At 34.9% G+C, this 14727-nt stretch overlaps 1 protein-coding gene across 1 annotated transcript; it reads right to left on the bottom strand.

The window, feature by feature from the left end:
- Positions 1-6803: 6803 nt before the first annotated feature.
- On the bottom strand, positions 6804-10628 carry LOC127125671 (serine/threonine-protein kinase D6PKL2). Its single transcript, XM_051054465.1, has 3 exons — positions 10385-10628; positions 8681-10222; positions 6804-7882 (listed from the first exon to the last, which is right to left on the bottom strand). The coding sequence occupies exons 2-3, from the start codon at positions 10201-10203 to the stop codon at positions 7042-7044; spliced, it is 2364 nt and encodes a 787-aa protein (XP_050910422.1). The 5' UTR covers positions 10204-10222; positions 10385-10628; the 3' UTR covers positions 6804-7041.
- Positions 10629-14727: the final 4099 nt, after the last annotated feature.

Below are 14727 nucleotides of genomic sequence, written 5' to 3'. Positions count from 1 at the left end.
ATAATGAATACTCATGTATTTCATAATATGATCCATGTCCCATACCATGATCATCTCTCAATAATCACCTCAAGATAAAATAAAACAAGTAATCACATAATGCATATCCAAATAATATATGAGTTCAATACTACTAATCTACCCAGTGTTACATGACCAGAGCATCGACTCACTACTTAGTCTCTAAACGAAGTACCACAACTCTCCAGCTAACCTCGAGTGAGCTACCGTCCACTTACTTCAGCGATACTACTCCTGAGTATCTGCGCGATACCCATGTAAAGGTAACATTCAAACAGAAAGGGTGGGAATTCAAATCATTATGAAGAAGTATTAATCAAGCACAATGATTAAATCAACAATTAAAGGAATTCATCACACTTCATATAACCATGTAAATAATATTAACCAACATTTATTTCACATGTTTCAAGCATACATAACAACTCAAGGAGTATAATATTCAAATCCAATATTATATTCTCAACTATACACATAACCACAATTATCACATAATCACATATTCAGTCAAGCTATGTATCCAAACATCATCAAATTCAATTACCATATCTCATACACACATCACAATCACATCAATGCAAACATTCAATTATCACATAAGTCTAGTGTGACTCAATGCATGACATGTGACTTTATGCATGTGGTACCATAATATGAACCCAGTGTTTCACCGCTTTCCGATTCCATATCTAGAATCCAAGTCACGCTTCCGATCCGGACAAGATCAAAGCAACTACCACGCCTATTTCCAATTAAGGATCAACGTGTGCTACGTCTATTTCCAATGAAGGATCACTGTTTTCTACCTCGCCTATTTCCAATTAAGGATCAACGAGTGCTACATCTACCTCGCCTATTTCCAATTAAGGATCAATGAGTGCTATATCTACCTCGCCTATTTCCAATTAAGGATCAACGAGTGCTCATCTACCTCGCCTATTTCCAATTAAGGATCAATGAGTGCTCATCTACGTCGCCTATTTCCAATTAAGGATCAACGAGTGCTCATCTACCTCGCCTATTTCCAATTAAGGATCAATGAGTGCTCATCTACCTCGCCTATTTCCAATTAAGGATCAACGAGTGCTCATCTACCTCGCCTATTTCCAATTAAGGATCAACGAGTGCTACATGTGAACCCACAGTTTCACCTCTACCATCTTAACATTCCACATATCACCACAATTCAACTCTATGAATTATCCACCAATGGTACATATACACATTCATAACAAATACACCATTCACAAATCCACCAATGGTACATATACACATTCATAACAATATGTCATTCATAAATTCACCAATGACACATATACACATTCATAACAAATACACCATTCACATAATATGCAATTAACCAATTCATATTACCACATGAATAATATCAATAAATAACAACAACTCATCAACATCTTAACATCATCGACATAACAACATAATTATCACGCAATCATATTAGAACAATGCAACGATTCATCAACCAAACGTATAACCTAATATATTTATCAATACAGTAGGCATGTGAATATTATTAAAACATATTACCAATCAATACCATGTTTTAGGTATGAGCATTAGCTTTCTAATGCTTCAAACGCCACCAAAATCGGACTTACGAGTTAAAAGTTATGATTAAAACCGTGCACGAAGGCATTACTAAAAGTTGTTGTTTATTAAATTTTCCAACATAATCTTCATCTTCTTCAACCCCCAGAACATCCATGAAATAATCTCCAAAATTATTTTATTCCTGAAACAAAGTTATAGCTCTCTGTTTCAACTATCCAACGATTCGAACAACACTCGATTTGGACTTACGGATCAAAAGTTATGACCAAAACGATTTCGACAATAAAACATAAAAACAGGCCGCGAGTGTGACAGACAACATTCAGAATTTTCCGCGGTTTTCATCGTTGGAGGACTTCCGGACCTCCGATTTCAATTCCGTAAAAAGCCAAACGTTCAGAAAATTATAACTCACACAATACTCCAAATATATAACGTTAATTTGCAGTTTTAACACAATCAATCACCACAATCAAGCATAATCATCAAAATCTAACAATCCTAAAATCATGCAAATTACGGGTTTTAACCTAAACATACATCTACCCATTGACCCGATTATACTAACCCATAATAATAAGGATTCTCCCCTTACCTCTTCAATTTTCTGGAAACCCTAGCTCTCCTCTTTACTTTTCCCCTCATCTTTCTCTATTGCCTTCAAATGATCAATGAATCATAATTCTCACTCTCCTCCCCTTTATTTATAGTATTCTATTTGGGCTCAAATCATGATACTCCTCATTTAATTAATAGGCCCAATAAGACCTAATATTTAAATATCCCTATTTAATTCCAATAAATTAAACCAACTCAATATACCCACCAAGTTGATTAATTCCCTTATTCATTATATCTCATATCAACTAAATTATTAATTAACACACCAAATTAATTAATATAATCGATTATTATACTACTTAACAACCAATTAATTAATTAACACTCCAATAAAATAAAATATAATAATAATAGTATAATAAATAAATACTAAAATTGGGTTGTTACACCACCATTCGTCAAAATCGGCTGTTGTTAAAAAGGACTGTTGAAACTTGAACACAGGAAGTTCATAATGTTGGGTAGACTTGTCGAAATGAAGGCAGACTTTGTGGTCATCAGCATTTAATGATCGACCAAACATACAATGTCGGTCACATGTGATACTAAAGGCTTCGGGACCATTTGACTTAAACCAAATTGGCAAGCCACCAAATTGGGTTGATAGCTCATAAAACCGTACCCCTTCGACCCTGCTTCAATTCTGAAAGATAGCAATGTAGAAGTAAAAAAATTCTCTCCATATTGCATTTGATTATGCTACGGCCTAAGGAGAGCCACCGGGGAAGGGATCTTTAAACCATTTTAGGCCGAAGGTTCGATCAGCGAATGGGGCCATGCCAGGGGCAAACGTATCGACCTCGATAAACATATTCAGGTACTTCATAAAGAGGTGTTTGTTGGGAGTTTCCTGGCATGTTATCAAAGCCAACCTTGCCCCTTCGATTGGTCGATCTTCATTCAACCTAAGGATGCGTTCCAACACTAGGTAGCCCAGCTGATACTCAAAGGTGGAATTTAACCAGTGCTATAAGAGCCACAAGGGACTCGACAAATTCAGGGCCTTGGAAGTGTTATGGAGGAATTTTAGTTTCAGGGTTGCAAGCCCCAAAGATTGATATAAGGAGGCCAATAGCATTTTACCCAAAGAAACATGTCGGCCCTCGTGAAATTGGATCACCATATTGATATAACTCTTTGCTATCTGCAAGGAGCCAAGAAAAAATACGTAATACGAAAGCCATAGTGTGAGGAAAGTTATATGTTCTTCGTCTGATAGTTCGACGGAGTCTTTTTTGTGGTGATCCTCCATGTAATTCTGGAGACTGGCTCGACTGAACGAGAATGTGTTTTCCGTCAGAAGTGTGGGGTCGAAGGCATCTCCCAACGGCGATAGGCCAGTAATGGCCGCTACGTCAAAGAGTGTGGGTGTAAGCATCCCACATGGCATTTGGAAGGTATTGGTCGAACCCTCCCGGAAGTACATAGAAGCCAGCAACATGCAAGAATTGATGCGGTGGGCATACCTGGATACTTGGATGGCATCGAAGACCCTGCACTTCTCCACTGATCTTGGCGTTTCATCTGGACTTTGCTAAGTCATGCCAAATATTCTTTATTACCTGGAGTAGGCATAGATCTGAAGACTCTGGCTTTGGAATCCATAAACCTAACATCGATAACTCCGACCTTGTCGAAGGAAGGAGGGGCAGAAGGACCATAACCAGAGAAAAATCCTTAGACTGCTTTTGGTGAGGACTTTGGGTATGCAAGAGGCCCATGAAACGCAACTAATTTCTTGTCAACAACAAAAGGAATGAGTATATGGCGCTGCCATATTTTCATCACCGCTTCATCAGAAGAAGCAGGTTAAGGGATGTGTTTCATGCTTTCTTTCGTGTTGGGATGAAAGGCATTAGGGTTGTCATCGGTGTTGAAAGAGCTTGCATCTTTAGTACAGGTGAAATAAGCCATTGTTAAGGAAGAGTGAAGGAAATATGTTAAAACTGAGCTTGCTGTGAAGGTTGCTGAAGGAAAACGCATAAGAGATACATAGGAGAAGTATGTAGATACGCAGTTATGGAAGTAGAAAAGTTTGAAAATGAAGAGGTGGCTTATAGGCGAACAAACGAACATTCAAGCATTAGTCGATCGACAAATGTCCAACTAAGAGGTAGTGGGAGAGTTGGTGGTGTTTGTTGCAATCCCACGACCTAGGGGATAGCTGATAATGATGATAATGTGTCTGGGAAATCGCACTGCAGGAAAGCCATCATCACACATAAAACCATCATTAATGATTAGATGGTTAGCCGAAATTTGGCAAGTCAAAAGTCAGGTTCCTCGATCAACGAAATCAAGTCGAAATCAACCTTTTCAGGGGGCAATTTGTTAGCGGACAAATTTCTTCCAAAAGAGTGGAAAGCTTGGTCGACCATAAGGGCTGCCGGAGGACTAGATCGACGAGGGAAAAACCATAGCATGGGGTCGACATAGAAAGAAACCTATCGAAGTCGAAGACTATGGTGGAAAAAATTAATCGTGGGTATCTAAATGTGGGTCGTTACCTTACGTGGGTAGTTACCTAAAGACGTGGGGGAGGTGCTCTGACACGTGTCATCTCGTAAGTAGGTTGTAACCTCCCAGCGGTTATTTTCTACTAGTATTTAAACAAATTGTAATGGTCATTTTAGAGGGGGGATTTTTAGCATTGCAGTAGGAGTACACTCGAAGTATCAAAGTGTTTACGAGAAAAGAGTCACCTCCCTACAAAAATGTACTTTTGCTTCCACTTATTATATTTACCAGTCATTTAACTTACCAAATTGTCTTTATTTATTTATTTTATTTCCACCAGACTTTTATCTTTTATTGTATTACTTTACTGTATTTTTAATTTGCTAAAAGTTACATTCACTCCCTTTAAACATTCTAAATACTTTACCAACAAAATAGCCATATACTCAACATTAAATGTAGGACTTTGTAGCCGGTTCTACAAGTAAATATCTGATAAGAAGACTAAAGATTGTTGACGAAAAACACTATGCAATCAAATCAAAAGCATGGCAAGGTTCAGCGGTAGAATTACTAAAGATGATAATAAGAGAAATTAATTTACAAGGTATCAACCATTAGGCATATCTCTACTCATAGGTATCTTTAGTCATAGGTATCAACCACTAAACATGAAGTATCATGATATCAATTTTTACTGAATTATTCAAGTTTAACACCAATGCAGTGATGTACCTGATTATATATAAAAAGGTAATTAAATTAACAACAATGTAATAGTGTGGATGAGAAAGATCTTTGGTTATTAAATTAACAACAATGTAATGGTGTGGATGAGAAAGATCTTTGGTTAGTAATTGATGAGATGTGGGTTTAATTCCACTAAGTTCAAGTATTTTATTTCTTCTATTATGCATTGTTCAATTATTTAATGATATATAATACTATAAATTATTTAATATGTATTATTTTATTAATTAATTATTAATTATATTAAATAATATTTTGAAATTATTTTTTATAAAAAATATGTTACATTGTGTCCCATAAAAAATACCAGAGTCGAATCACAAAATAAGATGTCACGAAGGAAAGAGACAAAAAAAATCAAGAAAAAGTTAAATTGAGGGACTAAAAAATTAAATTTTTTTAAAAAGGGAACTAAAATTTTAAAAAAAAATCAAAATAAGGGGATCAAAATGCTTTTAAACAAAAAAATAATTAACTTAATGAAAAAATTTACATTTTTAAAATAAATTATTTTAACAAATTAAACTAGTAAATTCTACAATTCTCCATTGTAGTTAAATACTGCACAACAAAAATGATAATGTTGGAATAATAATAATTTTTTAAATTAGATAAAATAAAATAATATAGGAAGAACTATGAAAATGTATATGTATGCTTGTGTAAAGAATTAAAAAATGATTTATAATAACTTGATAATATAAATGGTGTTCAATGGAATTCGAAAATTTATGTGGTTATATAAAAATAAATATTCCAAAAAAGATTTATAAAATTCATTTAACTACTTAGTAGAAGTTCTTTAAATTATATTTTTATCCTTATTTAAAAAAAAAGTCAATTTTATAAAGTTTTTTCTAAATATTATTTGACCTACTTCGACGTTAAAATAGAAGATAAGTCAACAAAACATCATGTCAAGAACCTGAGAACAATAAGTGTTGCTTAGTTATGATAGAGACAACAAGAAAAAGAAAAATGGTGCAAATGAAACCATGTGGTACCCTTTCACTATCAATGTGCAAATACACTCCTCCATCACAAAACAACCACTTCTATAAATCCCTCATAAAACAAATCAGTACCATGTGCATTCACCTCCTGAGGTAGAAAACAATAAACACAAATACCAATCACAACCAACACCTTTAAGTTCCACGCACCACCCATCACTGGACCAGCCACCACTCTAAATCTGAATCACTCCACCTAAACACTACAGTCCTCCATAACTATTCCCAATCACCACCGTTGCAACAACACTATCCCACCATTGCAACAACACTATCCCACCATTGCAACAACACTGTCACAAATTACGACCAACTTGTACTTAATAAAATGAGTTGAATTTGAGTAAGCATTTGTACCACTCATCAATATGGCCAAGATCTTGTTCTGTCCTCTGGACATGAGCAAATAGTTTTTTTTTTATTCTCAATATTTGTTCTTGATAACTTTAAAGTTGATGTAGACCTTAACTTCCTAGTTTCTACATGTTACATTGAAAGTGATATAATCAACACTAATTTGCTAATAGGCTTACATATAAGTTATATCTCCAAATATGGATCATGGAGCCATAAACAGGAATTTCGCTCTCAAGAGCAAGCAGTGTCTCTAAAACAACTCGAATTCCACGTGCTCTCCTACATTATACTCTAAATACTTAGCACCCTTGCCTTGTGAGGCCGTGTCTAAAACTCCAAAATCACAAAACTCTGGAAGTTCTGGTGGGATTGCGCATCGAATTAAGGCCCAGTTAAGACCCTCAAAGAAGGGATGTTTTTTAATCTCAGCAGCCCCTCTCTCTGAACCCAGACGATTTTCAGGCTCTTTAACTAACAACCCTCTAATCAGATCCTTAGCTTCAAAACTGATAAGTGGGTCATCGGGGAATCTAAGACTTTGCAAGACCACATTTGCTAATGTTTCTTCATTGTTATAACCTTTAAATGGTGTTCTACCATATAAAAGCTCATAAAGAAAAACACCAAATGTCCACCAGTCAACTGCAGCTCCATGTCCCTCTTCTTTGATGATCTCAGGTGCCAAGTATTCGTGTGTACCAACAAATGAGTTTGATCTTGCATCAGTGGGCTCAGCCACAAGCTGCGGCAGTGATCTGACACGGGCAACATTATCAACTTTTAATTTCCTTGCTTTTGCAGCAGCAGGTAGGAATCTAGGGCTGAAGCATGAAACTTGACAAGAAGGTTCAATGCATAATGGTTCAATGCAACTTGATTGTGCACTAAGACCAGAAACTTTTGCAGGGTCAACGTCAGAAGACGACTTCAAAAGTGTTGGACTAACAGCACACCTCAACGACAGATCAAAATCAGTGAGCATAATGTGGCCATCTTCTCGAACAAGAATGTTTTCAGGTTTCAGATCACGGTAAACAACTCCAAGCATGTGCAAATACTCCAAAGCAAGTAGGACTTCAGCAACATAAAACCTGCATGATACACGCATTGAAGTTTCAGAAACAGCAAATTGATTTCCACGACAAAGTTTGCAAAGAAACTACTACAGAAACTAATCCATAATTGAAACAATATCTCCTTTGTCAATGCTAGAAAAAGGAAAATCTAGAACAGAGATCAGACTAGGGGAGAATGCTGCTGGGTTTAACAAAAATACAAGAAACGATGGTAGTAAGAGGATAGTGATTTAGGGAAAATTACACTCCTGGCTGAATCATGGGAAAAGGAAATATACGACATGCATTCCACAATCAATTGCGAACAGTCGACCAGTAAGCATAAGTCAGTGAGAGTTTCTTATCTAACTATTCTAACTATTCTAACAACAGAGAATGGATAATTCCCAAGTAACCATTAAGAACAATAAAAAGTAAAACAAACTGCTGATTTTATTTAGATTCTTCGAGCAGAACAAGTTGCAATAGCACAAAAGTATTCTTAATCAATGCAGCAGCTTATGACTCAAAGAACCATATCAACAGTTAAGCATTTAAGCACATACTATACTATACAGATGAAACATGCCAAAAACCACTTGAATGCATTGGATAAAACAGATATATGCGACACAAGATGAGAATGAGCACAAGCATATTCAGCAAGAACAGTTATGTGAATTAATAAAATATTAGTGTGTATTAGGAAATAATTAAAGCCACCATATAATTTGGTGCACAGCTCAAATTTAACAGGAAGGAGATTGCATGTTATTTTGAACTTCACAGAAAGTACAAATCTAATAAATTACTGAACACTTCTTAGTTTTCTACCTTGCTGCTAGTTCCGAAAAACATCTACCAAGCTGCTTCTGCCGTAGAACATGAAGATCTCCGCCTGGACAATACTCCATGACTAAACATGAGAGATTATCTGATGTGAATTGCACATACAATGTGGGAAGAAATGGATGGTCCAGCATCCTTAATATTTCCCTTTCAGTTTGAGCCCTAGGCATTTTCTTCCTTCTTGCCAAAAATTCAATGTCCATAACCTTAATAGCAAACAAGCAACTTGTGCCCATTAGTTCAGCAAGATATACAGTCCCAATGTCTCCACAACCAAGTTTCTTCAAAAGATTGAAATGTTTCAAGCCCAAGACTCCTTGCTGCATTTGAGCGTGTCGAATGGCTTCCCACCTAACATCCTTTGACATGTGAGGCCTAGTGCCACAACTTGAGCCACTCATGTTGCTCTCGTCACTGGTACTAGTACTACTACTGTACTCACCTTGACTACTCTTCGAGCTTTGTGAAAAATCAAACTGCTCTTTCAACTTGGTGCTCTTCTGAATCTTCTCCACCTTTACAACTGCTTTGCTTATATTACCACTAGTTGATGCCAAACCTGGTTTATCTAAACCAGAGTACACATTACTCGATTTCACTCCAGTTCCAGGACTAGTATAGTCCAAGGCCATAATCTCTTGGCTTTCATCTTCCCTTGTATTCTCCAAAACACACCTACATCTTTCACAAACGAGCCGAGCTGAGCCAGAAACAGACTTGCTAACTTCATTTGATGCAGAATTTGAATCCTCCTTCACTTTCTTCTTACTCACATTCTTGTTCTTGATGACCATTTTGACTGTGCGAGGGGCGCGGTGTGGCGGTTTCTTAGCTGTGCTGCCCTCTACAGAAGTAGAGGAAGAAGATGCTGTTTGCAGCCTACCTTTCCGTCCAGTATTTAATACACAAGTAGATGGAAAAGACGCCGAGGTTTGTTTTTCTGGTTGAACAGGTACAACAAGCTGTGATTGAAACCCAGCTTTATTTAAGGAAGGTGACTTGCTTTTTTCTGACACTAGAGATATCTCCACTCTACGCCCTTTACCTTCATCAACACAAGCTTCATCTACAACTGAACTATACAATGTTTGAATCCTCCCAACCTCCGAAACTCTCGGAGAAGCTGTCGACTTTGATAACCGTTTCATGGCAGCCACTTCTGATGCCTTAGATATACAAAGGTCTCTCAATGCCTGCTTCAAATTAACACTCTCAGAACTCCCAACTCGCGGCGAGCGAGGAACACCCAATGTCATAGGTTGTTTTAACGTGTTTTTCAGCTTATGACTGGAACCATCTTGTGAAATACTCAAATCCCTCGGTGAAGATTTAAGAGAAATTGATTCAAACAACTTGTTAATATCATCATATATATTATCCTTGTATCCCAGGTTCAGTACCAAAGGCTTCTTATTTTTCTCAGACTGACAAATCCTTACAACACCTTTCCCTATATTCCAATCCTCCGTTGCTTCAACTATTTCACCAGTGCCAGGTAACGAACCCATAGTAAGAAAAACCAGCACCCTACTCAACAAATCAGTAGAAATGTGAATCAAAAACAAAAAGCACAAAAGCACAAAAGCAAAAAGATCGAAATAAATAAATGAATCTGAGGTTAAAGATGCATAGAGAAGAAGATATGATATAGTATAAACAAAAAGAGTTAATCGGAAACGGAATCAATACCGGGAAATGGAAGCAAATGGTTGAAGGATGAAGAAAACGTGGAAACCCTAGATGAGCATTGAAGAGAAACGGAAGGAAGAAGGTAGAAGGAGAAATGCGTTGGTGTTTATGCTTGTGTTCCGTTTTGAGCAATGCCGCTGATAATTGTTTTCGTGCAGAAGAGTGGGTCCTACTGATGTTATGTTACGCATTAAAATTGAAATTCAAATGAGGATGGAAAAACATTAATTAAAATAAATGAATTATAGTGATAGATACCATTGGAAGAATGAAGCTATTTGTGGGATGGAAGTGTATCTTTGATTTTGATGTTTTCTTATTAATTAAATATGTCACCCACCGACTTTATAATAGGCGATCTCGTATTTGTGCTTGTTTGATAAATAACGGATATAGTCCAAGGTAGCTGTTGCCGTCGAGTTCATGTGATAAATTCTTGGTGATTAAGATTGTAAACAATTTTAATTTTATGGTTTAGTTAAATTTTACTTATTTATTTTAAACTTAGAAAGTTTTGATATTTTTTAACTGAAAAGTAATAATATATATATTTTTAATAAAATATAATTTATATTATCTAAAAATTACATAAATTTTATTATTAATTATTTTACTGTAATCAGTAGTTATTAATTTGTCTTTTTTGTTATTACTAATTAATAATAATTTATATATAGAAATTATCATTAATTAGTAATAACAGAAAAAGTAAAATAATAACTACGGATAACAGTAAAATAATTAATAATAAAATAGATGTATAATTTTAAGTATAATAATAGCAACCGATGTATATTTTTAGAATATTTTATTAGTTCAATAGTGTTTTTAGTAATCCCCTTGAACTTTTATGTTGAAAATTAATGATATACTTATTTTAATGTATAATAATTATTTTTTATTTTTAAAGTGTAAAAATATTATTATATAATAATTTTTCATGTGTGGAAGTCATGTGTTATTTAAATAAATATATAATCAATTTTAAGTTCAATTAGCATTAGTTAGGACAATAGTGATGATTTCAACCGGAGGCTTCACAAGATATCGATACACCGCATTATTATTAGTTTCATGTTTTTTTCAAGTAATAAGCACAAACATTCCGTCTCTAAGAATGTGAAATATTTCAACTCGTCGTTTTTTAGAGAGAAGTTCATTAATATTGTGAAGAATCACGACATAGTAATGTCAAGCATTAATATTGTGAAGAATCACGACATAGTAATGTCAAACATTAACAGACTTTAAAATAAGTTTATAGTAAAGTTGGAGTTAGAATAACATAACATTTCTTTGATGCCAAGTTTCCAGGTCATACGCAAACTATGACATAACGCCATCAGCTCAGCATGAAGGATGTTAGAATAACCAATATTACCTGTAAAACCGTGAACCCAAGTACCATCAGCATTTCAAATCAAACCACTAACACCTTAGACTTCGGGACTACCGAGGATATGATAAGTGGTGCATGCAATGTATTTTTACTTTGATTTATTGTTGTTTAGTGACGTGGTTTCATTGTTTTATTTCCTTTATATGTGTTTCAGTGTGTTTTTAGTATTTTCAAGCAATAAATAAGTAGCAAGTCAAGCTAAAGCGGAAAAGATCGGAAATTGCGCGTTTAGGAAAATCCCCAATACAAAATTCTCATGGCCAACATGGTGTTGTCGTGTCAGCAGACACGGGTCGTGTTGGCACCAGAACTCCCTCACATATGAAGAAATCGAGGACAACACAAGCAGGTCGTGTTCCTAGATACTACCTGTGTTGTCACGGCATTGCCAGTGTTTAGTCAAGTTCCAGCTGTGAATTTTTAGCATTTTGAAACAGTTATCCAACTTTTGGTATTTTAAATTGATCCATTGAAATCCTTAAAAGCTTACTACAATTACTATCACAAAATTAAGGCTCTTGATTGTATTTTTAGCTATAAATAAACTTGAAAATCATTAGATTATGGACAACTTACCTTAATACAATTTATCTTACTTCTAATTCTAGATCTTAGTTTTTGTTGTAACTTCCAGAACACGTTTCTCTGTTTCAAGTAATCATGATTTTATTCAGGTTTATTGCTTTTACTTTTAATTGTTATATCATGTATGTTATGTCTTTATTTATTTGCGACCAATCTCACCATGAGTGAGTTGTCCATTAGGGATAAGGGGTCGTGAGATTTATCTCATGACGAACCTTGAATCAGTCATCAGATTATGAATAATGAGAAATATGAGCATTAATATTTTAGAATCCAAGCATTTAAATATATTTGTGTCGGTTTCGAAAGTAAATGCAACCTAGATATCGATCGTAGTCCGAAAGTATATGATATTTGATCGCGGATTGCTAAATAGTTGAGTAGCGAGACATCCGTCATGACAAGGTGACTCGCTTTCAATTGAGAAAGTCGCGTAGTTATGCCAGAAATACGTCTAGCCACTACTACAAATACTATATTTCATGACAGATCTTTCACCTCAGTTATCAAAAAACTAAGGTCAAATGACCTGGAATGTGCTAAATATTGTTTTTTTAAATAAAATTTATCTGTCACCTTGATTTTCTAGGAAAATCGATGTAAAATGTTGTTCAGTGATTGAGCTTCGATTTCCAGCTCCTACAATTTTATGTTTTATTTAAAATTAAAAAGGCGCATTTATGTTTTATACATTTTACTTCGAATATTATCCCTCGGTTGTTGAAGAAAACCGAGATAAAAACTCTAAAATCATTTTTTATTCCTTCGAAATTATAATGTTTTTCTCATTCACTTTTTGCACCCTAGCGAACGAAAGGAACTCATTATTCTCCAGCAAATGAAGGAGTTTTCCAATACTCATAACCAATACCCTTATTCTCCGAAGAGAAAGTAAGCTCAAATTCATCTTCGTTGAGTATCTCATCATATTTATGGTGTGTACAAATTCTTCATTACTGTTGTTGTTGTTTCCGTCGTTGATGTTGTAGTCATAGGTTGTCTTCGTCGTCGTCATCGTCGTTATTGTTGTTGTTCCATCGTTGATATTGTTTCCATCTGTGGTTGTCGTTGTTGTTATTATGGTTTTTAAGACTTATATTGTTTATTATAATGTTGTTATTGTATTTGTTATTGTTCTGGTAGTTATTGTTGGTTGTGTACTATTTTTATTTTATTTTCAGAAGTTGTATGTGATTATGGATTTTAGTTGGATGAAAGTTAATAGATTGAGTAAATAGTATGAGAATGGAGTGATTCAATTTCTTTATTTTGCGGGGGGAAATCTTCCTAAGGTGAAGGAGAATTTTTATTGTCCTTGTAAAATTTACCGAAATATGCACAAACATCCAAGGGATGAAATATTCAATCATTTAGGTTGTGATGAAATTATTCAAAATTACACAAAATGGGTATGACATGGTGAAGTGACAAAAGAAAAACCTTTGTCACCTACAAATGAAGATGACGATGAGTTTATAAATGATTCTCTAGAAGACAAGATTCATGATATTGGGGTAGATGCTTTCAAGAATGTGTAGCGGTAAATTCATGATCATCAAGCTATGGATAAGCTAGAGATCAAATAACAAGAGTCGTCACCGCGCTTTTATTGTTTTCAAGGGAAAAGGGAAAAAGTACGAACAGAACCCAAAAAGTAAGAAGTTTTCAAATCAAAACTAATAAAATGTCAGAGATTACAGGTAAGGGGGTTGGTTACACAGAGGGAAGGTGTTAGCACCAAAGTGTCCTAGGTACTCCTAGGGAGTCCTTTTTGTGTGCATATGTATTAGGTATAAAAATGATGTTTACAAACAAATAGAATGGGGAGATTAGAAAAGAATTCATTAGTTATATTTTTGTGTTTGGCAACACCTTTGGACTTGTGCCTACGTACCAACATAAAAATGAGGGATCAAAACCTCGTAGTTCGTGATACAAATTTCAAAGTGGATGCATTGCTTTTAATAAAAATTAAGTTTGAAAGGCACGAAGGCCTAAAAATGGTTTGAATGAGTTAGTTCTTTTTTGGCTTTCTGAAAGTTTAAGTCAAGTATAGTTAAGTCTATTTACAAGTTTGATTTAAGAAAAGAAGTTTGAAAATGCAATGGCATAAGGCCAAAGTTTCTATCTTTTTGCAAAGTGGTCAAAGTTTAGAACAAAATAAGTTCAATCAAAGAAGATTTTGAAAAAGGAGGGAGATATTTTGAAATTAAAGAAATGGGGAGAAGATGAAGAGATTATCCTATGTACAAAATTAAAAGTTAAGAGTTGAAAAGATCTGACCAAATGGGTAGCAATCCAATAGACAAGAATGTCAATAGAAATCCAGAATTCCCTTGGACTTTTAGAATCAAGCAAC

Source organism: Lathyrus oleraceus, chromosome 3, assembly GCF_024323335.1.
Source record: "Lathyrus oleraceus cultivar Zhongwan6 chromosome 3, CAAS_Psat_ZW6_1.0, whole genome shotgun sequence".
Classification (NCBI taxonomy): domain Eukaryota; kingdom Viridiplantae; phylum Streptophyta; class Magnoliopsida; order Fabales; family Fabaceae; genus Lathyrus; species Lathyrus oleraceus.
This window is presented reverse-complemented; position numbering and strand designations above follow the sequence as displayed.

What these genes read in the sequence shown, in the direction of transcription:
- LOC127125671 (XM_051054465.1), bottom strand. Translation starts at nt 10,203, where the DNA reads ATGGGTTCGTTACCTGGCACTGGTGAAATAGTTGAAGCAACGGAGGAT. An exon ending in TTTTCGGAACTAGCAGCAAG is followed by an intron (nt 7,883 to 8,680) that starts GTAGAAAACTAA and finishes TGTATCATGCAG; the next exon opens with GTTTTATGTTGCTGAAGTCC.